The sequence below is a fragment of the Bombina bombina genome, chromosome 2, assembly GCF_027579735.1.
Source record: "Bombina bombina isolate aBomBom1 chromosome 2, aBomBom1.pri, whole genome shotgun sequence".
NCBI classification, from domain to species: Eukaryota; Metazoa; Chordata; class Amphibia; order Anura; family Bombinatoridae; genus Bombina; species Bombina bombina.
In genome coordinates, this window is record NC_069500.1 from 1,338,950,406 (window position 1) to 1,338,977,606 (window position 27,201).

At 38.0% G+C, this 27,201-nt stretch overlaps 1 protein-coding gene across 2 annotated transcripts in view; it reads left to right on the forward strand.

Moving 5' to 3' along the window:
- LETM1 (leucine zipper and EF-hand containing transmembrane protein 1) overlaps nt 1-27,201 on the forward strand; it is a 164,484-nt gene that overhangs the window by 93,070 nt on the left and 44,213 nt on the right. For both annotated transcript variants that reach the window (XM_053704219.1, XM_053704220.1), the window contains exons 8-11: nt 1,816-1,947; nt 9,521-9,700; nt 10,985-11,140; nt 16,202-16,336. In XM_053704219.1, the coding sequence (XP_053560194.1) occupies nt 1,816-1,947; nt 9,521-9,700; nt 10,985-11,140; nt 16,202-16,336 (603 nt within the window). The remainder of the gene's footprint in view (nt 1-1,815; nt 1,948-9,520; nt 9,701-10,984; nt 11,141-16,201; nt 16,337-27,201) is intronic.

A 27,201-nucleotide genomic window follows, 5' to 3' on the forward strand; every position in this document is an offset into this window, starting at 1 on the left:
TTTGAGGCAGGACCTTCAAATTCAAGGTCCATTCAAACATCCAAACGTAGTTTCTCTGCAACTGACTGCTTGGAGATTGAACGCTTGATTCTAGCTAAGCGTGGGTTTTCGGAATCAGTTATAGATACTCTGATGCAGGCTAGAAAGCCTGTCACCAGGAAAATTTACCATAAGATATGGTGGAAATATCTTTGCTGGTGCGAATCCAAGGGTTACTCATGGAGTAAGATTAGGATTCCAAGGATCGAGAAAGGTCTGTCAGCTAGTTCCTTAAAAGGACAGATATCTGCTCTGTCTGTTTTGTTACACAAGCGTCTGGCAGCAATGCCAGATGTTCAGGCGTTTGTACAGGCTTTAGTCAGAATCAAGCCTGTCTATAGACCTGTGGCTCCTCCATGGAGTCTAAATTTAGTTCTTTCAGTTCTTCAAGGGGTTCCGTTTGAACCTCCTACATTCCATAGATATCAAGTTACTATCTTGGAAAGTTTTGTTTTTGGTAGCTATTTCTTCTGCTAGAAGAGTTTCTGAATTGTCTGCTTTGCAGTGTAATTCACCTTATCTGGTGTTCCATACAGATAAGGTCGTTTTACGTACCAAACCTGGTTTTCTTCCAAAAGTGGTTTCCAATAAGAATATTAACCAGGAAATAGTTGTTCCTTCTGTGTCCTAATCCAGTTTCTAACATGGAACGTCTGTTACACAATCTTGATGTGGTTCGTGCTTTAAAATTCTATCTAAAAGCAACTAAAGACTTCAGACAAACATCGTCCTTGTTTGTCGTCTATTCTGGCAAGAGGAGAGGTCAAAAGGCGACTGCGACCTCTCTGTCCTTCTGGCTGAAAAGCATCATCCGGTTGGCTTATGAGACTGCCCGAAGGCAGCCTCCTGAACGAATTACAGCTCACTCTACTAGAGCTGTGGCTTCCACATGGGCTTTCAAGAATGAGGCTTCTGTTGAACAGATCTGTAAGGCAGCGACTTGGTCTTCACTGCATACATTTGCCAAATTTTACAAATTCGATACTTTTGCTTCTTCGGGGGCTATTTTTGGGAGAAAGGTTTTACAAGCAGTGGTGCCTTCCGTTTAGGTTACCTGACTTGTTCCCTCCCTTCATCCGTGTCCTAAAGCTTTGGTATTGGTTCCCACAAGTAAGGATGAAGCCGTGGACCGGATATGTAGGAGAAAACAGAATTTATGTTTACCTGATAAATTTCTTTCTCCTACGGTGTATCCGGTCCACGGCCCACCCTGGCATTTTAGTCAGGTTTAAATTTATCTTTGTAACTACAGTCACCACTGCACCCTATGGTTCTCCTTTTCTCCTAACCGTCGGTCGAATGACTGGGGGGGCGTAGCCTGAGGGGAGCTATATGGACAGCTCTGCTGTGTGCTCTCTTTGCCACTTCCTGTAGGGATTGAGAATATCCCACAAGTAAGGATGAAGCCGTGGACCGGATACACCGTAGGAGAAAGAAATTTATCTGGTAAACATAAATTCTGTTTTTACGCACTTGAAAGATCTCATGGTGTTAGAACTTATAATATCATGGTTAGGCAGTTTAAAAAAATAAGATTTCTGTGATGTACACAAGCCCTTTTTAAATGAAAATCGATCATCAGGTGCAGTTTAATGTTTATTAGGTGTGGTTGAAAAAGATACTAGCTGGGCTGTGACAGTTTCATTATTTGCCAGTACATCAGCTGCTATAACTATGTCCTGTATTAACAAAGCTAACCAAAAAAAATTTTTTGGAAGGGGTCTTGTATGTTCAGTGTTTTTGCAACAGTAAAAAATGTATGTTTTTGTTTTACAGTGGTTGGATCTGCACTTAAATCAGGAAATCCCTACATCATTGCTACTTTTGTCAAGAGCTTTGTATCTACCTGACACACTGTCACCAGCTGATCAGCTCAAAACAACACTACAGGCTTTACCCGAAAGTATGGTATGTACTGTCTGTTTAACTTAGTTTTTGTTAATAAACATTTAGCCATATAGAATTGCAAAGAAAATAAAAATTGCTGTCTCTCTGTCTGCCCTTTTTTGCAGGGACTTAAAAGTGTTAGAGGTTTTTATTGTTACAAATAACTATGATTAACCCCTGCAAAAGGGTTTAACACATTGTTTAAATCAGATTCAGAGCAACAGTGCTTCACTAGGACCTATATGGTGATTGGTGGCTATGTTTGCAATTGGCTCACCAGATGTGCTCTCTGATCTCTACCCTACGTTGTAATGGGTACTCCAAGGATTTGCAGCTCTACATCTGTCTAACTTACTCATCCTCTTATGGCTTAGGCCCCTTGGGTGGACGATTTTTGTTCCAGAACAAATAGTCCAAATGTTTCATGCCTTAGGAGAAACTAACCTCCAATTGCAGGTGCCCTTAGAATTCCATAGACTGTTCAGTTCTCAGATTCTTCCTAATTTGTTGGCAGTTATACAGGTCACTCTATAGTTCGTTGGCCTATTTTTAAACCTGATAAGGCAACAACCAAGCCCAGATTGGCCTAACAGGGTTCCAGGAGATTTCCCGGTGGGCTGCAGCAGCTGGGGTTGGAAAGCTACAATTTAAAGGGATGAATAATGGATGGAATTGGGTTGTAGGGTGCCTATATAACCACAATCTCACACTTTTGTTTAATACAAACCAATATATTTTAAAAAAATATTAGGGGAAGGAGTATCCCAGTAATCTCCTTTGATAAAAATGGGGCGTGCAAATTCTACTGGCACAATGAAAACTAGGGCTGGTCTCCAAATTTTCCAGGGCTGCTTTTTATTCCCAGTTCGGCCCGGGAAACAATATTACTTATGTCTATCCTTACTTTATCACAAAGTAAAAAAACATTGAATGCTATTAATTATTTCATATCATAATTAGGAAAGGAAGAGTTTTTCTTGTCATTTGTGTCTCATATTTTTTGTTTTTTATTGTCCAAGGAAAATTTACTTGTTGGCATTGGTATATACAGTTGAGGATGAACAAGTTCTACTTGGGGCAGCATTTTTAACCTTATTTATTGTACAAAGATATGTTTATAATCTTTATACATTGTTTCAAAAGTTTTTTTTACTTTTTTCATGAACTTTATTTATTGACCAAACCACAAACTATTCCCACATCGCACAACAAACAGTGAGTGCTCTCCTTTCTCGCCCATCCAGGTGGAACTTTCTTTAGGAGACAAGCTTAGAAGATAAAATAGAGGACCATATTTCAAGTCAGAGTTGGCTATTTCATGATCGTCAGGCGGAGAGATTAAATTTATTAATAGGCAAAGATGAAAAAAAACAGTGAACAGAATATTTTGTTATCTATTTCTTTATTTTCCATGTTCTATTAAATTCCATTGTCCTCATAATTGGCCTTCTAAAATATGTGTAGTTTCTTAAGGCATGCAAAATATGCTGTTTTTCAAGTTTAGGAAGTGATAAAATAAAGGACTCAAATTTTTTAAAAAAAATTGTGTTTTCTGTGATTTATTTTGATTTTGTCAAATTGCACTTTGGTTATTTAAAAGATTAGTGCTTCAATTAAAATCTGATTCTTAGGGTGTTTCTTTAAGACTCATTGAGTTTTTGTTTTCTGCCCAATAGTATAACCAAGTCTTACAAAGTATGTGTATTTGTTGAATTCTGTAGCCAGTAGTAATAAGACTATATTGTATTTGTTTTTTTTGCATGGTTTGGATAGCCTTTAGCTTATTTGGTTCCAAAATATTTTATTTTGGGGGCTACACCAAATGGATGAGGTGCGGATTTGGGTATGGAGGATAAACTAATATGGGAAAACTATGAGACCATTTATTTAAAAGTCTCTGGGAATTGTATATCAAATTCCACATATGACATTTATATTTCCCCGAGTTCTGCTAGGAGTGTAGCCTTGCTTACTAGTGAAATATCTGGAACACTGGCTTGCAGCTATCTTTGCACCGATTGCTTCATATTTAAATAAACTATGCTTGACCAGAAATGACATAGATTAAAGAAATTGAGGCTTGCATTAATAAAGGATATACCATCACTATAACTAGAAATGTATATTTGACTGCTTAAGGCTAAGTACATAAAGGTGTATCTGCAAATACATTACGTGGGAGCTTTAGGGTTAAATGCTTGTATTTAGTGGCTAGGAAAGTGAAGCCAAACTTTTTTTTTTTTTTTTACTTTTGGGCAGTGCATCCAGTAGTGGATACTCTAGTCTTAAATTTGGAAATATGAATCAATGTTCTACTTGGCAATGGTAGCCACCCCTATTAAAAATCCCATTGACTGCAAAGTTGAAACTTTGCATTTTTGGCACACACTTATCCAGTCAACTACATTTTTAGGGTGATACGTTCATTGATTCATTGCACTTGGCAAACAGGTTTACAATTTAATCATGTTGAGCACTTTATTTAAAAACCTTGTCATCTGACATTGTCTCTTAACACAAGCTGATTACATTCCCATTTAAAGTTAAACTATTTTTACTTATAAAGGAAATCACGGATGGAAAGGGCTTTTGTGCTCACTATTATATAAAGCAAAATCCAGTTCTGCATGTTGTTCTTGTGATTCTCCTTTTATCACAAGTAGTCTTGCCACCTTTTGATCTTCTTGACACTCTTCATATAAACTAAACATTTTTTATATTGTCCTTGCTACTCTCTTTTTTCCTCTCAGCTGCCACTGCAGAAAATCTGTTTTGAACTATCTGGACCACATTTTCTTTCGTACTGTTTGTGAAAGTCCACGATCTGTTACATATGGGAATTGCATTCCTACCACTAGGAGGAGGCAAAGATTCCCAAACCCCAAGAGCTCTATAAAACACCTCACACATACCTCAGTCTTTACTTTTCCTCTGTTGGAGGTGGTCGAAGAATGAAGATGTGCAGTGTTCTTCAGAGAGAGAGTTTTTTTTTTTTGTCTGTTGCGACCCGGTTCCCCTCAGAGTACACGGCTTGTCAGAGGGATGTATTTGGGGTATGTTTTAACAGAGGTTGACAAATGTGTTTAAAATTTAGGAGCCAATAAAATTATTCAGGAGCCAGAAATACTTTTAAGGAGCCAGACAGTGGTATCTCTATATAAATATATGAAGAATAATCCAAAAAGTTAGCAGCCAGGGGTAACATTCTAGGAGCCAGTGGCTCCTGGGTTTGTCAAGCCCTGGTTTATGATACAATAGTTTTGCTTTATGGAAAATCCTTCATAGGCTCTCTGTAAATCTTTGATTATGGGCACTTTTAAAATGTTAAGTTTATCTATTTATTTGTGTGTTTATATATGGCCCTAGGACAGATACTCACTACTCCCATTGCTTTTGCGCACATTTAAAAAAAAAAAAAAAAAAAAAGAATATATATATATATTATATACCATATTTTTAATTGTTAAAAATGTATCTATATATTTTGTATATATGGTACTGGGACAGAATATCACTATAACCTTGCGTTGTACACTAATATATAAGGGAGTCTTAGGGAGGCCAAGCCAGCTGCAGTAGCTTAAAGGAACATGAAACCCAAAGTATTTATTTCATGATTCAGATAGAGAATACAATTTTAAACAACTTTCTAATTTACTTCTATTATCTAATTTGTTTCATTCTCTTGGTATCATTTGTTGAAGGAGCATCAATGCACTACTGGTTTCTAACAGAACACATGGGTGAGCCAATGACCATTGGTATATATATATATGTAGCCACCAATCAGCAGCTAGAACCTAGGTTCTTTGCTGCTCCTCAGTTTTCCTAGATAAACCTTTCAGCAAAGGATAACAAGAGAAGGAAGCAAATTAAGTAATAGAAGTAAATTGGAAAGTTGTTTAAAATTAGAGTCTCTATCTGAATCATGAAAGACAAATTTGGGGTTTCATGTCCCTTTAATGATTAGCTGAGCTACCTAGCAAGCAGAAGGTTTGGAAATTGAATCCAGCTGCAGCTACTTGCACCTTGATTGTGTCTTCACAAAGTTGTTCTAAAAAACTGAAAAAAACCTTCAAACTGTTTTAAGTTTCAAGTCTCATCTGATATTCTATCAGAATAAGGCTGTTTTGCGGGCTACATTAAATTGTTTGCCTAAAGTTGTTTCCTTTCACAAAATTAATAGGGAGATTGTTATTCCCTCTTTGTGTCCTGATCCTAAGAATGCTTCCGAAAGATCTTTGAATTTTTTGCATGTTAGAGCATTGAAATAATATGGTAATGCTACTAAGATTTTCAGACGAACTTCTAGTCTGTTAGTTCCTCTTTTCTGGTCGTAGGTAAGGTCAGATGGCCTCTAGCCTCTTAAAACTTTTGATTCACAAGGCTTATTTGGAGGTGGGTCAACCTCAGTCACTGCGAATATGGACTCTACTAGGCCGGTTGCCAATTCTTGAGTTTTCAATAATGAGGCTTCTGTTGTTTAACTTTGCAAAGCAGCCACTTGGTCTTCTTTGCATACCTTTACTAAATGTTACCGTTTTTATGTTTTTGCTTTCTCTGAAGCAGCTTTTGGTAGATAGGTCCCTCAGGCAGTTGTCTCAGTTTACTGATTATGCCTGTTTTTTTTGTTTTTTATAAGAGATTTTCTTCTTTTGGGTTGTGGATTTCATTTCTCAGTGAAAAAACTTTTTTTTTCAATCCCTCCCTTTTATAGTTACTAGACTTCCACAGCTTGGGTATTAGTTCCTATGTAACGGATCGTGGACTCTCGCCACCTATATGAAAGAAAACATAATTTATACTTGCCTGATAAATTAATTTATTTCACAGTGGCAAGAGTCTACAAGCCCCCATCCTTTTTTTGGGGTTGATTTTTTTGTGTGTGTGGTTAAACTAAGGTATGTATGAGGTGGGGGACGGGTTTTATAGAGCTCTTGGGGTTTGGGAAACTTTGCCTACTCCTAGTAGTAGGATTGTAATCCCATATGATGAAATAATTTTATTTTATTAGGCAAATATAAATTATGTTTTCACGCTGTAGACAGTTTTGCCACCATTCCCACTCAGTGCATGACAATGCGCAGCATCAGCTCTCAGAAATGGAGCGACAGCGTGGGAGCACTGGATCTGGTCCGGAGGTGGACTGACACATCAGACTGAGCAGTTAATTGCCAGTGGGCATTTAAGATTGGGTGTTATCTGTGGAGCCTCAAAGTAAAGTAGCCATTTTATTTCCTGATGTGTCATCAATGTGTTTTATTAGTATTTATTTATTTTTTTTCTCCTCCAATTGTTCTGCTTCCTCGCAGCGATTCTGTTAGCTCCCGCGTGGCCACGCAGCACTTGGTATGCAGACCTAGTGAGAATGTCGCCTGCCCTTACGTGGCTTCAAGGTCCGTTCTATCAATATCTAGAATCTGAGGCTTACTGCATAGAGATTAAACTGATAATTTTGTCCCAGAGCGGTCTCTCTGAGGTGGTGATTGATACTCCTGGATCAGTCACGTAAACTGGTTACAAGGCGTATTTTCCATAAGGTGTGGAGGGCTTATTTGTCTTGGTGTGCGGAATGTGGATCTCCTTGGCACATAGTTTCTGCAGGATGGTTTAGAGAAGGGCCTGTCGGCTAGTTCTCTTAGAGGTCAGACTTATTTCTGTGTTGCTGCATAAGAGGATGGCAAGTTTGCCTGATCAGTTGTTTGCTCAAGCTATTGCAAGAATCAGACCTGTTTTCAAACCTATTGCTCCTCCATGGAGCCTTAATCTGCTTCTTCAACAGGCCCTGTTTAAGCCTATGCATTCTATGGAGAATAAGTTGCTTACTTGGAAAGTATTGTTTCTGTTAGCGTTTTCCTCTGCTCGTAGAGAATTGTCTGCCCTCCAGTGTGACCACCTTTTCTTGCGTTCCTTTCGGCTAAGGCTGTACTTCGGACAAAGATGTTTTTTTTTTCTCCCCCTAAATTTGTCTCAACTCACAATATCATTCATGAAATTGTTCTGTCTTTGTCCCAATTCTACTTATTCTAAGGAGAGGCTGCTACATAATCTGGATGTTAGAGCTTTACAGTTATATCTTCATACTACCAAGGATTTTCTTCAATCATCTTCCTTGTTTATCCTGTATTCTGGTAGGCGCAAGGGTCAGAAAGCCAGAAGTTTATTTTGCATTAGCTTATCTAGAAGTGGGTTAGCAGCCTCCATCCCGTATTATGGCACAATCTAACCGTGCAGTGTCTACTTCCTGTGCCTTCAAGGACAAGGCTTCAGTTAAACAGATCTGTAAGGCTACTACTTGGTCTTTGTTACATACTTTAATGAAATTTTACAGATTTTTTTTTTTTTTTGCCGCAGCAGGGTCATCTTTTGGGAGAAAGGTTCTTCAAGCGGTGGTGCCTAGTATTTAAGGACTGCCTTTCTCTACCTACATTTTTCATAGACTCCACAGCTTGGGTATTGGTTTCTTATAGGTCATGAATGAATTTTTACACACTCACTGCCATTAGAAAGAGAAAATAATTTATGCTTACCCTATAAATTATTTTCTTTCTTGGCAGTGAGAGTCCACAAACCTGCCCTGAAATAGTGTAGTGGTGGCAGTCTTATGGCACCTCTGTACCCCTTTTTATCTCTATACTTTTCCTTATCCTCAACTTGAACTACTGAGAGGGTAGGGGAAATTGGAGGGATATTTCAATGCTCTGTTTGGGGTGTCTACCTCCTCCTGGTGGCCAGGTGAAGTATTTCCCAATGGTTATGAATGAGTTTGTGGACTCTCACTGCCAAGAAAAAAAATTATATATCAGGTAATGATAAATTCTATTGTTTTGATGTAAAAATGATATTTGTCCCAAATGCCTGAAACAGCTGCAGTTGGGACTAGCTGTGAATACTATGCTATGCTTAATCAGAAACAAAGCATTTCTAGTCATTTTATTTTTTAATATGCTTTCGATTTTTTATAATTTGTAACACAGATTGGAAACGAGCAATACTTTCCTTAGATTGTATTCTACATATTCTTTATTTTCTCTACGCCATATTTATGTTCAGTGACTTAATAATGTCACTTGATGCTTTTTGTAGAATACAAAAATCTGCTTTAAAATCATGCCATTTTAGGTTGCTGTTGCTCTAACCTTAATACGATAAAATGAACTTGTTGGTTTACCATCCACTGGTTGATAAATGCCAACCTCTGTATATTTATTAATTAGAGCATTAAGATGTTAAAGGGATATGAAACCCAAAATTGTTCTTTCATGATTTAGGTCGAACATACAATTTTAAACAACTTTCCAGTTTACTAGCAATGCACTACTAGTTTCTTACTGAACACATGGGTGAGCCAATGACAATAGGCATATATATGCAGCCACCAATCAGCAGCTAGAACCTAGGTTCTTTGCTCCCGAGCTTACCTAGATAAACCTTTCAGCAATGGATAACAAGATAATTGGAAAGTTGGTTATGCTCTGTCTAAATCATGAATGTCTAGTTATGACCTTACTCTCCCTTTAACTGTTCCATAAGCAGACTCATTTGAATAAATAACATGCTCATTGTTAATATATTTATTGACTTTGCTCCTCAGGCTAAGGAAGCTCAGGTTAAGGTGGCCGCAGTAGAGTGTGACAAAGTAGATAATAAAACAAAACTTGAAGCAACACTCCAGGAGGAAGAAGCCATCCGTAAAGAAAACAAGGAGAAGGAGGAAAAGGAAATGGAAAAGTTGGCGGAGGCTGCAAAAGAAAGCTTACAGGCGGCAGCTAAGGTAAAGACCTAATAGGATCTCACTAAGCTTTTTTTTCCCCATTGAAAATCCAAAGACTTCTCATAGAGCTGCTTTCTGTTCTGACTGTTTTGGTATAAAACATGTATGAGCATTCTTTGGATTTGGACAGTACAAAGTACCAGACATCCCATTGGCTACTCCATAGAATGTTGTTGTTTTTTTATTCTTTAGAAGCCAGCATTGTAGTTTATAGATAAAGAATATAATTTATTTTTTTGCAAGTATAATTTAGTTCTGGCAAAATGTACTTTTGGCTGCTAAGGGGTTAAAGAGCAACACAATGTATTTCTTAGCAGATAATGTAATGTTGTTTTTGACATAGTTATCAGTATGTCTTTCTGTATTATTTATAGTAATGGTACCTGACATTTCGATGCATGTGTTAAAAGGGACACTAAACCCATATTTTTCATGATTCAGATAGAGCATGCAACTTTCTAATTTACTCATATTATCAATTTTTTCTTCGTTCTCTTGGTATCTTTATTTGAAAAGGCAGAATTGTAATGTTAGGAGCCTGCCCATTTTTAGTTCAGCACCTGGGTAGCGCTTGCTCATTGATGGTTACATTTAGCCACCAACCAGCAAGCACTACCCAGGTGCTGAACCAAAAATATTCCGACTCTTAAGCTTACATTGCTGCTTTATCAAATAAAGATACCAAGAGAACAAAGAAAAATTGATAATAGGAGTAAATTAGAAAGTTGCTTAAAATTTCCTGCTCTATCTGAACCGTGAAATAAATAAATTGGGTTTAGTATCCCTTTAAGGACACTACTGGACTTTTGTAGCCTTTTCAAGACGACATTAAAATTGTTTTCCTTATGTTTTTTTAAAGTTGCTTTTGTATTTATTTATTTTTTAATTTTTACTTTGCGTGAAGAAAAAAAAGTTAAGTAAAAATAGTTGTATTTAAGTGGTAACTTATCTAGTAGTGTCACTTGTGTCCTCTACAGCTGATGAGGACAGTTCCTACCACTCTGTTGGTGGAGAGTGACATGCCTCTGTAAGCCTGAGAAAGAAAATAGTTTATCTTTCAAAGATCAAAAACTGTAATACATTTTATAATGGCTCCTTTCAGATGAAGGTAATAAGAAAACGGTCAGTTGTATTTGAAACCATGTCAATAAAGCTATTTAAATGCTTAATAGAGGACATAATCTGCCCTAGGTGTTTGTGTTTAATAAACCTTGGTTTTTGGCCTTCAGTTAGATCATGAGGGACTAGAAACTCATATTTGTAAACTTGTATATTTTAATCTAGGTGGAAGCACAAGCTGCACCTGATTTAGCGACCACCTCTGCAGATCTTAAGGACAATGCTGTAGATATGTCTTCTGAAGCGGGGGCAACTCCGGTGAGCCCATCAGAACAAGCTGAGCTTTTAATAGATACAGCACCTGTTTTGGAAGGCACTAAAGTAAGTCTTGTTTTTTTTGTATCAATAGCTTATTCTAAAATAACATGCTCTCGTTTTGTATACAATGTCATTTTTGCATTACTAACCCTACTTAACTTTGTATTTATGGATTGAAGTGTTACCACCCGTTTACAATAGCAATGGAAACTAGGTCCTACTAAGCTTGAGTGACTAATTCATAGATCACATCATGCATTATAACTTAACCTTTTTTGCTTTAGAATGCCTACTTATGGTATACTCTTTGTTGTGTAACATTTTAAGACTGTTAGACGTGATAAGCCCATAATACATTTTGAGATCTGAGTTTCAACTTGGTTATCTATATAGAGACACACAAACTACATTATTCACTACTGTCACCTTTTGTGTTGTTGAGTCATTAATAACTTTACATTTTTGCAGATAATGTTTTTAAAGTGTCTAATTATTTAGGGCAGATATGGTTGACTGGTGTTCCAAGGGCTACATGCGGCCCTCTACTAGTTTGTGTCCCCCAGCAAAAAATAACTAAAAATGTATTTTTTGGGGTCATCAACTCTAAAGAGCACTATGGAGGGGATAACAGCAGACAGTGTACCCTACAAATCTGGTCCTGTGCCACGTGACAATTTTAGGAAATATATTATTATTTTTTTCATTAGATGGTGAGAGCCTATGAGTCATCATGTGTGGGAATATTTCCCTCCTGACCACTAGTAGGAGGTAAGACGCCCCTACACACCAGAGCTTTAAATCCCTCCCACTTCCTATGAGCCTCAGTTATTTTTTTTTAATGCATTGATGAGGGGTGAGGCTAAAGTGAAGTGCAAGATTACTCATTGTTTGAAAGGGGATCTGAGGCCTGATTTATCCTTGCAGTAACGTTTCTTTAAAAGGGGCAGACAAGGAGTTATCAGCCAGGCAGTGAAAGGTCTTTTCTCAGTGAACAAATGTTGTAGGCATCCCAGGTGAAATGTGGACTTGTCCACCAATCCCCTGGTCTAGAGTGAGCTGCTTGCAGTGGACCCACAGACTTCCCTGTGGTTATTATTGGTGATGGATTTTTAATTTAATACTAACTAAATATAGTTTATATGATAAAACCACTAAACCAATGCAAGTTATTAAACACTAACAGGTCTGGCCATAATTTTTGCAAAAAGTTTTAGTAGGAACCAATACATATGTTGTAATAAGTTTAATATTTGCATGTTAATATACACATATTTTACAACAAAACAGTCAAATTGCTACAACAACCCCAATTTGCGCAACACTGCTGACTAAATAAAACAACCACAGAGAATTAATCACAGGAAAAGAAGGTAGAATACTTAGCCAAATTCTCTGTGTGTTTTCTCTCTGTCCCAAATCAGCCATCAGCAGGAAAGGGAAGAAAAGATAGGGGAGAACTAATGTAGTTTTCCAATTTTATCCACAATTCAATAGGGAGTGGTCTATCATATGTCATTCATAGGCTATATGAGGGTAGCCTTAGAGTAGGTCAAAACCTTGTCTAGAATATAAAGGTGTATGTGGGGGGAGGGATTTTTTATATGAAAAAGGCCTGGTGTTTTAATTCCAGGGATAAAATCTCTAAGCTATGTCACCACACTCCCCAGGTAAAATGTGAACTTGTCCACCAATTCCCTGGGTTTGAGAAGCTGTTACTAACTTAGGTCCTTGACATCGTGCTTGCACTCCCTAGGATTGGCTTGTCTACTGGAAGCAAGTTGCTGCAGCTGAAGTATGCACAGTTTATGGAGGTGCTGAGTGGCAAGTACCGGCATCTTCATAGCCCACCGGATATTATTATGAACATGTTCACATAGTCTGGGGACATATATATATATACACACACATCATACACCTTATACTAGCAGTTTATAGGCACTTTTAAAAAAAAAAAAACTTTGTTTTTTTTTTAAGGTTTCTGTTGCTTTAAATTTAGGGCAGTCTGCTTGGTGCGCTCATAAGTTGCATAGTATGTTAGTATGTTTTCCTTCACCTGTGCTAAATTTCTGCTTGTTACCTTTGGGTTTTTATCTGTAGCGCTCACTGGTGTAGCACAGGCACGCTAAGGGTTAACTGTTTTCTGTGTTTTATTCATTCTTTTATTCCTTTGTTGCTGTAACATTCTCAGCATGTAGAAGGTTCTCGGAGCCGGTGGAAGGTGGCAAGACACTCTGATCATCACAGCTTGACTTCAAATTTGAAGTACAAATTTTATTTATCTGTTTATTTGCTGTTATTTGCTATGTAAGCCTTTATGCTGTCTTACAGTTTTTTTTCAGTGCCTTATGTTTGTTACTGTTTCTGTGTTGACAGTTAATCAGTTTTACACTGTGCCTGTTCTTTCCTTCAGAGTTAACTATTTGTACTTTATACTGCTTATTTGCTTATGTTTATATCTGATACAGGTTACAGGCTTTATGTTTAGACCTGCAGTCAGTGCAGCCTTGGTGTGATACTCTTAGAATTTGTTTCTGGTGAAAACTACCCTTGATGAGATTCCTTTATTTGTGATGCAGCAGTGGGAATGATTCACATTAAAGGGACAGTCTACAATATCATTTTTATTATTTTAAAAGATAGATAATCCCTTTATTACCCATCCCCCAGTTTTGCATAACCAACACAGTTATATTAATATCATTTTTTATCTCTGTGATTATCTTGTAGCTAAGCATGTTCTGACAGCCCCCTGATCACATGACTTTTTATTTATTATCTATTGACTTGTATTTAGTACTGTGTTGTGCTAAATCTTAAATAACACATCGGGTGTTAACACAATTTTATCTATATGGCTCACATGAACTAGCAGTCTCCTGTTGTGAAAAGCAAATAAAAAGCATGTGATAAGAGGCTGTCTATAGTGGCTTAGAAAAAGGCAGAAATTTAGAGGTTTAAATGTTATGAAGTATATTAATATAACAATGTTGGTTGTGCAAAGCTGGGGAATGGGTAGTAAAGGCATTATCTATCTTTTTAAACAATAACAATTTTAGTGTAGACTGTTGCTTTTAAAGGCACAGAAACCCCCACATTTTATTTTGGGATTCAGATACAACATAAAATTTTAATCAACTTTCCAATCACAAGAGACAAATGTGTGCAGGCACCAATCAGCAGCTAGCTGCTGCCACTAGTGTAGGATATGTGTGTAATCTTTTTCATTAAGGATACTAAGAGAACAAAGCACATTTGAAAATAGAAGTGAATTTAAAAGTGTCTTAAAATGACATGCTCTATCTGAATCATGCAAGATTCATTTTGACTTTCCTATCCTATTAATGCTAAGAATGCTGCATTAGCTGTTTTAGCTAGGCGAGCTTTGTGGCTTAAGTCTAGGTCTGCTAATATGGTTTCTAAGTGCAGATTATTTCTCTCCCCCTCCAGGGTAAATCTCTGTTTGTGCCGGGACTTGAACCTATTATAGCCACAGTCACTGGGGTAAGGGAACGTTCCTGCCCTAGGATAAAAAATCTTAGGGTAAGCTTATATCTGCAGGTCGTTTTTGTATCTATCAGCTATCTAAGGCTCAGAAAGGTTCCCCCTCTGCCCAGGGTTCTGGCTTCTCCAAATCCTCCCGGAAGTCTGACTCTACTTGGTCCAAAAACAAACAGTCCAAGAAGTCTACTCTAGCTCCAAAGACCGCATGAAGGTGCGGCCACATACCAGATCAGTCTCTGCTGGGGGTCAGATTGAGTTTCTTTCGGGAGGCTTGGGAGAGATTTCAGGATCCCCAGGTTTTGCAAATCATTTCCCAGGATTATCGAATGTTTTTGTTCAAGGCCTCCTTGGAAAAGATTCTGTCTCAAGTGCCTTAAAATTCTTTAAAAACCCAAGCTTTCTTGTCTTGTGTAGGAGAGTTATTATTCCAGTTCCAACTCCAAAATTAAACCAGGGGTTTTATTCAAATCTCTTTATAGTATCAAAGAAAAAGAGGGTTCTTTTCTGCCTTTTTTGGATCTCAAAATATTGAACAAATTCCTAAAAGTTCTTTCTTTCAAGATGGAGGCCATTTGCACTTTAACTTTTGTGCAGGAGGGTCAGTTTATGTCTGCCATAGACTTAAAGATGCTTATTTGCATATCCCTATCCACAGGTTCCTGAGGTTTGCTTTTCTAGACAAGCATTGTCAGTTTATGGCCCTCCCTCACAAGATTTCAGAATTTCTCTTTCTCTTTTTGTTAATGTTTCTGGGCCTTGCAATGTCAGAAAGTTACTGCTGTTACTTTTGCAGCTTAGCTTAAAGCCTTAATTCTCAAGGCTCCTCTTGAGCGCATTACTGCTCATTCTACTAGAGCAGTTGCTACTTCTTGGGCTTTTCATAATGAGGCTTCTATTGATCAGGTTTGTAAGGCAGGAATGTTCTGTGGATTGAAATGCCTGAATAGTGGCTTGGGTATTGATTCACACGTGATGACTCATGGACTCTCATCATCTGATGAAAGAAAACACAATATGCTTACCTATAAATTAATTTCTTTTATTATGGTGTGAGTCCATGTGCCATGCCCTTTATTTTTGTTCAGTCCTTGTATATTGTACTTCTTCACTTTGCTTTATTTGCTGTTTTTCTTTTTTCCTCATCTACTTGGCTATATTTACGACTTAAAACAGGGATAGGAAACCTTGGCCCTCCAAATGTTTCAGAACTTAATTTCCCATGATGCTCAACTGGACTTCAGAGTGCCTAATCATCATGGGTAATGTAGTTCTGAAACAGCAGGAGTGCCAAGGTTCTCTATCCCTGACTTAGAATCATGGGAAGTGGGAGGGATTTAAAGCTCTTGTGTGTTGGGGTGTTATTTACCTCCTCTTAGTGGTCAGGAGGGTAATATTCTCACACATGATTCCTTGTGAATTCTCACCATAATGAAAGAAATTATTTTATCAGGTAAGCATAATTTTTTTTAATTTATTTTTTCAAAAATAGCCAAAAATTTAAATATGGCCCTTTTTAAAGGCTTCCAAATAATTGAACTGCAGCCCCAACTGCATTGCAGACTATCACTAATTTATGAGGTTATCATCTTGTTGGTCCTATTACCTTTTTGGATCTGTTTTTAGGGTGAAGAAATAACCAAGGAAGAAATTGACTTATTAAATGATGCGTGCACTAAACTGAAAGAACAAAAGAAACTGCTGACAAAAGAAAAGGAGGAGCTTAATGAGCTGAAGGATGACGTTCAGGAGTATTGTGAGGTAACCTATGTCCACTGTACAGGCTATTGAGAGGTTCATGTCAGTTATCTTTTTTTTTTAGACTTCTTGATTAATTATATAGGACAGCTTAAAGGGATACTGAACCCACATTTTTTCTTTAATGATTCATATAGGACATGCAATTTTAAGCAACTTTCTAGTTTACTCCTATTATCAAATTTTCTTCGTTTTCTTGCTATCTTTATTTAAAAAGCAGGAATGTAAAGCTTAAAGGGATAGTAAACCCAATTTTTTTCTTTCATGATTCAGATAGAGCATGAGATTTTAAGCACCTTTCTAATTTACTCCTATTATCAATTTTTCTTTGTTCTCATGCTATCTTGATTTGAAAAAGCAGTACTGTAAGCTTTAGAGCCGGACCATTTTTTGTTCAGCACCTGGGTAGCACTTGCTGATTTGTGGCTAAATGTAGCAAACCAATCAGCAAGCTCTACCAAGGTGCTGAACTAAAAATGGGCCGGCTCCTAACCTTTTATTACTGCTTTTTCAAATCACGATAACATGAGAACAAAGAAAAATTGATAATTGGAGTAAATTAGAAAGTTGCTTAAAATTGCATGCTCTATCTGAATCATGAAAGAAAAAAATGTGGGGTTAGTATCTCTTTAAGACCCGGACCATTTTTGGTTCAGAACCTGGGTTATGTTTGCTTATTGGTTGGCTAAATGTTGTCACCAATAAGCACTATCCAGGGTGCTGAACCTAAAATAGGCTGGCTCCTAAAGATAGCAAGAGAACGAAGAAAAATTGATAATAGGAGTAAATTAGAAAGTTGTTTAAAATTGCATGCTCTATCTGAATCATGAAAGACAAAAAAAATTGGGTTTAGTATCCCTTTAAGTCACTAATCATAAAGGTACATGGATTTACAAATGTTATGGTTTTAAAATGACTCGTCACTTGTGCTTTACTACAACTTAGCTCCCTTCCATGAGAGAGTACGTAGGTGGGCTCAGTACTTAAAGGGACATTAAACACTAAATGCATGTTAGATAGAATGATGCATTCAAAGAAAAGATTAGTCCATGACTAACATGTAGATGTATTTTTTAAAGTTTCATTAGTTGTTTAAAAGGTGACAAAATAAGTGTAAAATTTTAGTGTCTATAAAACACTGGGAGCTGCCATGTTGTAACTTGTGTTACCTTCTCTGCTGTGGCCAATTAGGGTCAGTTATAAATAGGTCACTAGAGTGTGCAGCCAATGGTTGTGCTGGATTTAACAGTGTTCTGCACTTCCATTTCTAACAGGACTGAAAAGCTCACAATTTCAGAATGGAATTACAGGCAAAGAGGGCAAAATAAATAATGAAAGTATATTGCAGAGTTGTTTTATTATATACAATTTATCATTTTATGTTACCATCTCAAATTGTTTAATGTTCCTTTAAAGACACATGTACACTTTTCAGCTTACCTTAGTATGCTCTTATGGAAAGGCTATCCAATCAAAAAAGTGCTGCCATCTAGTGCTTTTGCTAATGTATAACATTTTTTTTAAATCTGCTGCCATACAATGCTGCAGACACTTGCTTGCTTTTCAACAAAGGATTTCACATGCGCACACTAGCACTCTTTAAACCCGGCACATATTTATTCACCAGATTTGCACGATTTTTTTCACATGCACACGCAGGCACGCACATCTAGTAGAAACAGGTTTTCTTTTTAAAGACACGATGAGTCCACCGATCATCTTCATTACTTATAGGATATTCACCTCCTGGTCAGCAAAGAGCACCACAGCTGAGCTGTTAAATAGCTCCTTCCTTCCCTCCCACCCCATTCATTCTCTTTGCCTACATTAGTGATAGGAAGAGGTAAAGTGAGGTGTTAGATTAGATTTTTCTATCAAGAGTTTATTATTTTTAAAGTGGAAGAGAGTGCTGCTTTTTCCTAGGTTGTAGCTGTGGTCCATATGAGTCTTTAAAGCAATGGGAACTTGTTGGACATAATTCTCACTGTGCCTCCCAGAATTTACTTGCTGCCCTAATCCTTCAGTCTGAGGTAGTTGTTCACTCAGCATTTTGTTTTCCTCAGGTCGATGGGAGGGACAGGACCTCTCAAACCTGAGAGCTGCTTTTACTGCCAGGCAGAAGACAAGGTAAGTGCTGCCTTATATTTTGGGATTAAGGACTCAGAATTTTTTTTTTCTTTTCTACAGCACAGAAAAAGATTCAGACATAAGGGGCTATTTCTTTTTAAAGACACGAGTCCACGGATTTCATCCTTACTTGTGGGATTACTCCTCCTGGTCAACAGGTAGAGGCAAAGAGCACCACAGCAGAGCTGTATATATATATATATATATATATATATATAGCTCCTCCCTTCCCTCCCACTCCAGTCATTCTCTTTGCCTACGTTAGTGATAGGAAGTGGTAAAGTGAGGTGTTAGATTAGAGTCTTCAATCAAGAGTTTTTTATTTTTAAAGTAGTGCCGGAGTGTGCTGCTTTGTTCTAGGGTGTAGCCGTAGTCCATATCAGTATCTACAGTAGAGCATTTGGTGGCTTTAGAGCAATGGGAACTTGTGGGACATAATTCTCACTGCGCCTCCCATACTAATGCTGCCCTTATCAAGAAAACCTGAGGGATATTTACTCAGAACTTTCGTTATATTACAGGTCAATGGGAGGGAGAGGACCTCTTACACCTGAAACTGCCTTACTGTTTGGCAGAAAATGAGGTAAGTGCTGACTTTATTTCTGGGTAGTGGAAGCAAGCTCAGAAACAAGTTAGGCACTTTATTTTTATTTATTCCTCATTTAATTTGGGGTTATTCCTCCTAGATGGTTAGGGGACACCTTGGACAGTTGGACTCACTGCTGTGTGGGCTAATAATGCAATCTTACTGTGTGGTGTTTTACACTTATATAAGGCATATCTGGAACTGGCTGCTGATCAGTACGTTACAGGTTGCTAACGGCTGCCACGCGGTTTAAACGTTTTTACATTACTTGTTGTAAGAAGCTCAGTGGCGGACTCAGTGTGAGAGTCTAAGTCTAGCAGCTCAATGTGTGGTGGTTCCCGTTTGCACTGTGTGTCCAAGACTGACAACTATTGTCTGGGTCTGACTCTTACTCTTTGAAATAAACATTGAGTGTGAGCTTAACGTGATGGCTGACAGCTAACCATTGCATTGTGTGTAGTGAGGCTAGAACGGTCTGTTGTGGGTTCCCTCCCGGCGCTTTCATGTGTAAGAACTTTAATGGCGACCGGGAGATGGTGTTTGTTTACACCCACGATGGGCGGAGTTTTAGTGTGGCGCCAATGTTGTTGCGCACTCTTTTGGCCAGACTTCTGGCATCGGAAGGATAAGTGGAGGACTCTGGGTGTCTGTCTGTAGTACCAGAAACAGTACTATAGCAATAAGAGTCCGGAACCTTTGCGGAAGGACTGGCAGGCGTCTTTACTGAGACGTAGAAGAAGTATACTGAAATCAGTTTAAAAATTTAATTTCAGCTGTTTATTATCTTGAAATGGCACAAGTGCACACAAGAAATAGTTACTTTTCAAACTTAAAGGGCCAGTAACGTTTTTCTCTGGGGTTCCTTTTATTTAATGCATTTCAGCTGTTTATTGCTTAATTCAGCTTTGTACTTAGAATGGAACAAGTGCACACACAAAATAAAGTTACATTTAAAATTTAAAGACAGTAATGTTTTTCATGTGTCAATTTTTATTATAAATACTCCTTCTAAAGCGATTGGTGTTTAGGAGTCCGTTGACACTGGTCAATACATACCATAAATTTCTCATTTAGTGTCCCAAAAGATTTTTTTTTCTGACCCACATGCAGTGCTCTGCGGTTCCTTGCAATTTTCATATGAAATTGTTGCACAAGACATGGTTGATTTAATGTACATAGCAATGTCTATTAACAGCAAGGTTAGCATGCTAATTGGATTGTTTCGGACACAGAAATAAGTTTTTTTTTTTTTTTTAAATATTTTTTTTTTTAAATTGACAGACGTTTTTCTTTCATGTAATTAGCAAGAGTCCATGAGCTAGTGACGTATGGGATATACATTCCTACCAGGAAGGGCAAAGTTTCCCAAACCTCAAAATACCTACAAATACACCCCTCACCACACCCACAAATCAGTTTTACAAACTTTGCCTCCTATGGAGGTGGTGAAGTAAGTTTGTGCTAGATTCTACGTTGATATGCGCTCCGCAGCAGGTTGGAGCCCGGTTTTCCTCTCAGCGTGCAGTGAATGTCAGAGGGATGTGAGGAGAGTATTGCCTATTTGAATTCAATGATCTCCTTCTACGGGGTCTATTTCATAGGTTCTCTGTTATCGGTCGTAGAGATTCATCTCTTACCTCCCTTTTCAGATCGACGATATACTCTTATATATACCATTACCTCTGCTGATTTTCGTTTCAGTACTGGTTTGGCTTTCTACAACATGTAGATGAGTGTCCTGGGGTAAGTAAGTCTTATTTTCTGTGACACTCTAAGCTATGGTTGGGCACTTTTTTATAAAGTTCTAAATATATGTATTCAAACATTTAATTGCCTTGATTCAGGATGTTCAACATTCCTTATTTCAGACAGTCTGTTTCATATTTGGGATAATGCATTTGAATAAATCAATTTTTTTCTTACCTTAAAATTTGACTTTTCCCTGTGGGCTGTTAGGCTCGCGGGGGCTGAAAATGCTTCATTTTATTGTGTCATTCTTGGCGCAGACTTTTTTGGCGCAATTTTTTTTTCTGTTTCCGGCGTCATACGTGTCGCCGGAAGTTGCGTCATTTTTGACGTTCTTTTGCGCCAAAAGTGTCGGCGTTCCGGATGTGGCGTCATTTTTGGCGCCAAATAATGTGGGCGTCTTTTTTGGCGCTAAAAAAATATGGGCGTCACTTTTGTCTCCACATTATTTAAGTCTCATTATTTATTGCTTCTGGTTGCTAGAAGCTTGTTCACTGGCATTTTTTCCCATTCCTGAAACTGTCATTTAAGGAATTTGATCAATTTTGCTTTATATGTTGTTTTTTCTATTACATATTGCAAGATGTCCCACGTTGAAACTGAGTCAGAAGATACTTCTGGAAAATCGCTGCCTGGTGCTGGAGCTACCAAAGCTAAGTGTATCTGCTGTAAACTTTTGGTAGCTGTTCCTCCAGCTGTTGTTTGTATTGAATGTCATGACAAACTTGTTAATGCAGATAATATTTCCTTTAGTAAAGTTACATTACCTGTTGCTGTTCCGTCAACATCTAATACTCAGAGTGTTCCTGATAACATAAGAGATTTTGTTTCTAAATCCATTAAGAAGGCTATGTCTGTTATTCCTCCTTCTAGTAAACGTAAAAAATCTTTTAAAACTTCTCATTGTTCAGATGAATTTTTAAATGAACATCATCATTCTGATTCTGATAATGGTTCTTCTGGTTCAGAGGATTCTGTCTCAGAGGTTGATGCTGATAAATCTTCATATTTATTTAAAATGGAATTTATTTGTTCTTTACTTAAAGAAGTCCTAATTGCATTAGAAATTGAGGATTCTGGTCCTCTTGATACTAAATCTAAACGTTTAGATAAGGTTTTTAAATCTTCTGTAGTTATTCCAGAAGTTTTTTCTGTCCCTGGTGCTATTTCTGAAGTAATTTCCAGGGAATGGAATAATTTGGGTAATTCATTTACTCCTCCTAAACGTTTTAAGCAATTATATCCTGTGCCATCTGACAGATTAGAATTTTGGGACAAAATCCCTAAGGTTGATGGGGGCTGTCTCTACTCTTGCTAAGCGTACTACTATTCCTACGGCAGATGGTACTTCCTTTAAGGATCCTTTAGATAGGAAAATTGAATCCTTTCTAAGAAAAGCTTACTTGTGTTCAGGTAATCTTCTTAGACCTGCTATATCTTTGGCGGATGTTGCTGCAGCTTCAACTTTTTGGTTGGAAGCTTTAGCGCAACAAGTAACAGATCATAATTCTCATAGCATTATTATTCTTCTTCAACATGCTAATAATTTTATTTGTGATGCCATCTTTGATATCATTAGAGTTGATGTCAGGTATATGTCTCTAGCTATTTTAGCTAGAAGAGCTTTATGGCTTAAAACTTGGAATGCTGATATGTCTTCTAAGTCTACTCTGCTTTCCCTTTCTTTCCAGGGTAATAAATTATTTGGTTCTCAGTTGGATTCTATTATCTCAACTGTTACTGGAGGGAAAGGAACTTTTTTACCACAGGATAAAAAATCTAAAGGTAAATTTAGGTCTAATAATCGTTTTCGTTCCTTTCGTCACAACAAGGAACAAAAGCCTGATCCTTCATCCTCAGGAGCGGTATCAGTTTGGAAACCATCTCCAGTCTGGAATAAATCCAAGCCTTTTAGAAAATCAAAGCCAGCTCCTAAGTCCACATGAAGGTGCGGCCCTCATTCCAGCTCAGCTGGTAGGGGGCAGATTACGTTTTTTCAAAGAAATTTGGATCAATTCCGTTCACAATCTTTGGATTCAGACCATTGTTTCAGAAGGGTACAGAATTGGCTTCAAGATAAGGCCTCCTGCAAAGAGATTTTTTCTTTCCCGTGTCCCAGTAAATCCAGCGAAGGCTCAAGCATTTCTGAAATGTGTTTCAGATCTAGAGTTGGCTGGAGTAATTATGTCAGTTCCAGTTCTGGAACAGGGGTTGGGGTTTTATTCAAATCTCTTCATTGTACCAAAGAAGGAGAATTCCTTCAGACCAGTTCTGGATCTAAAAATATTGAATCGTTATGTAAGGATACCAACTTTCAAAATGATAACTGTAAGGACTATCCTGCCTTTTGTTCAGCAAGGGCATTATATGTCTACAATAGATTTACAGGATGCATATCTGCATATTCCGATTCATCCAGATCACTATCAGTTTCTGAGATTCTGTTTCCTAGACAAGCATTACCAGTTTGTGGCTCTGCCGTTTGGCCTAGCTACAGCTCCAAGAATTTTTACAAAGGTTCTCAGTGCCCTTCTGTCTGTAATCAGAGAACAGGGTATTGTGGTATTTCCTTATTTGGACGATATCTTGGTACTTGCTCAGTCTTCACATTTAGCAGAATCTCATACGAATCGACTTGTGTTGTTTCTTCAAGATCATGGTTGGAGGATCAATTTACCAAAAAGTTCATTGATTCCTCAGACAAGGGTAACCTTTTTGGGTTTCCAGATAGATTCAGTGTCCATGACTCTATCTTTGACAGACAAGAGACGTCTAAAATTGATATCAGCTTGTCGAAACCTTCAGTCACAATCATTCCCTTCGGTAGCCTTATGCATGGAAATTCTAGGTCTTATGACTGCTGCATCGGACGCGATCCCCTTTGCTCGTTTTCACATGCGACCTCTTCAGCTGTGTGTGCTGAACCAGTGGTGCAGGGATTACACAAAGATATCTCAATTAATATCTATAAAGCCGATTGTACGACACTCTCTGACGTGGTGGACAGATCACCATCGTTTAGTTCAGGGGGCTTCTTTTGTTCTTCCGACCTGGACTGTAATTTCAACAGATGCAAGTCTTACAGGTTGGGGAGCTGTGTGGGGGTCTCTGACGGCACAAGGGGTTTGGGAATCTCAGGAGGTGAGATTACCGATCAATATTTTGGAACTCCGTGCAATTTTCAGAGTTCTTCAGTCTTGGCCTCTTCTAAAGAGAGAATCGTTCATTTGTTTTCAGACAGACAATGTCACAACTGTGGCATACATCAATCATCAAGGAGGGACTCACAGTCCTCTGGCTATGAAAGAAGTATCTCGAATTCTGGTTTGGGCGGAATCCAGCTCCTGTCTAGTTTCTGCGGTTCATATCCCAGGTATAGACAATTGGGAAGCGGATTACCTCAGTCGCCAAACGTTGCATCCGGGCGAATGGTCTCTTCACCCAGAGGTATTTCTTAAGATTGTTCAAATGTGGGGACTTCCAGAAATAGATCTGATGGCCTCTCATCTAAACAAGAAACTTCCCAGGTATCTGTCCAGATCCAGGGATCCTCAAGCGGAAGCAGTGGATGCATTGTCACTTCCTTGGAAGTATCATCCTGCTTATATCTTTCCGCCTCTAGTTCTTCTTCCAAGAGTGATCTCCAAGATTCTAAAGGAATGCTCGTTTGTTCTGCTGGTAGCTCCAGCATAGCCTCACAGGTTCTGGTATGCGGATCTTGTCCGGATGGCCTCTTGCCAACCGTGGACTCTTCCGTTAAGACCAGACCTTCTGTCGCAAGGTCCTTTTTTCCATCAGGATCTCAAATCCTTAAATTTAAAGGTATGGAGATTGAACGCTTGATTCTTAGTCAAAGAGGTTTCTCTGACTCTGTGATTAATACTATGTTACAGGCTCGTAAATCTGTATCTAGGGAGATATATTATAGAGTCTGGAAGACTTATATTTCTTGGTGTCTTTCTCATCATTTTTCCTGGCATTCTTTTAGAATTCCGAGAATTTTACAGTTTCTTCAGGATGGTTTGGATAAAGGTTTGTCTGCAAGTTCCTTGAAAGGACAAATCTCTGCTCTTTCTGTTCTTTTTCACAGAAAGATTGCTAATCTTCCTGATATTCATTGTTTTGTACAAGCTTTGGTTAGTATAAAACCTGTCATTAAGTCAATTTCTCCTCCTTGGAGTTTGAATTTGGTTCTGGGGGCTCTTCAAGCTCCTCCGTTTGAACCTATGCATTCATTGGACATTAAATTACTTTCTTGGAAATTTTTGTTCCTTTTGGCCATCTCTTCTGCCAGAAGAGTTTCTGAATTATCTGCTCTTTCTTGTGAATCTCCTTTTCTGATTTTTCACCAGGATAAGGCGGTGTTGTGAACTTCTTTTCAATTTTTACCTAAGGTTGTGAATTCCAACAACATTAGTAGAGAAATTGTGGTTCCTTCATTATGTCCTAATCCTAAGAATTCTAAGGAGAAATCATTGCATTCTTTGGATGTAGTTAGAGCTTTGAAATATTATGTTGAATCTACTAAGAATTTCCGTAAGACTTCTTGTCTATTTGTTATCTTTTCCGGTTCTAGGAAAGGTCAGAAGGCTTCTGCCATTTCTTTGGCATCTTGGTTGAAATCTTTAATTCATCATGCTTATGTCGAGTCGGGTAAAACTCCGCCTCAAAGGATTACAGCTCATTCTACTAGGTCAGTTTCTACTTCCTGGGCGTTTAGGAATGAAGCTTCGGTGGATCAGATTTGCAAAGCAGCAACTTGGTCTTCTTTGCATACTTTTACTAAATTCTACCATTTTGATGTGTTTTCTTCTTCTGAAGCTGTTTTTGGTAGAAAAGTACTTCAGGCAGCTGTTTCAGTTTGAATCTTCTGCTTATAAAATTTAAACTTTATTTTGGGTGTGGATTATTTTTCAGCGGAATTGGCTGTCTTTATTTTATCCCTCCCTCTCTAGTGACTCTTGCGTGGAAAGATCCACATCTTGGGTAGTCATTATCCCATACGTCACTAGCTCATGGACTCTTGCTAATTACATGAAAGAAAACATAATTTATGTAAGAACTTACCTGATAAATTCATTTCTTTCATATTAGCAAGAGTCCATGAGGCCCGCCCTTTCTTTCATGTAATTAGCAAGAGTCCATGAGCTAGTGACGTATGGGATATACATTCCTACCAGGAGGGGCAAAGTTTCCCAAACCTCAAAATGCCTATAAATACACCCCTCACCACACCCACAATTCAGTTTTACAAACTTTGCCTCCTATGGAGGTGGTGAAGTAAGTTTGTGCTAGATTCTACGTTGATATGCGCTCCGCAGCAAGTTGGAGCCCGGTTTTCCTCTCAGCGTGCAGTGAATGTCAGAGGGATGTGAGGAGAGTATTGCCTATTTGAATGCAGTGATCTCCTTCTACGGGGTCTATTTCATAGGTTCTCTGTTATCGGTCGTAGAGATTCATCTCTTACCTCCCTTTTCAGATCGACGATATACTCTTATTTATATACCATTACCTCTGCTGATTTTCGTTTCAGTACTGGTTTGGCTTTCTACAAACGTGTAGATGAGTGTCCTGGGGTAAGTAAATCTTATTTTCTGTGACACTCTAAGCTATGGTTGGGCACTTTATTTATAAAGTTCTTAATATATGTATTCAAACATTTATTTGCCTTGATTCAGAATGTTCAACATTCCTTATTTTCAGACAGTCAGTTTCATATTTGGGATAATGCGTTTGAATCAATCATTTTTTCTTACCTTAAAAATTTGATTTTTTTCCGCGGGGGCTGAAAATGCTTCATTTTATTGCGTCATTCTTGGCGCGGACTTTTTTGGCGCAAAAAATCTTTTCTGTTTCCGGCGTTATACGTGTCGCCGGAAGTTGCGTCATTTTTTGACGTCCTTTTGCGCCAAAAATGTCGGCGTTCCGGATGTGGCGTCATTTTTGGCGCCAAAAAGCATTTAGGCGCCAAACAATGTGGGCGTATTATTTGGCGCCAAAAAATATGGGCGTCGCTTTTGTCTCCACATTATTTCAGTCTGATTTTTTTCTTTGCTTCTGGTTACTAGAAGCTTGTTTATTGGCATTTTTTCCCATTCCTGAAACTGTCATTTAAGGAATTTGATCAATTTTGCTTTATATGTTGTTTTTTCTCTTACATATTGCAAGATGTCTCAAGTTGCATCTGAGTCAGAAGATACTTCAGGAAAATCGCTGTCTAGTGCTGGAACTACCAAAGCTAAGTGTATCTGCTGTAAACTTTTGGTAGCTATTCCTCCGGCTGTTGTTTGTATTAATTGTCATGACAAACTTGTTAAAGCAGATAATATTTCCTTTAGTAATGTACCATTGCCTGTTGCAGTTCCCTCAACATCTAAGGTGCAGAATGTTCCTGATAACATAAGAGATT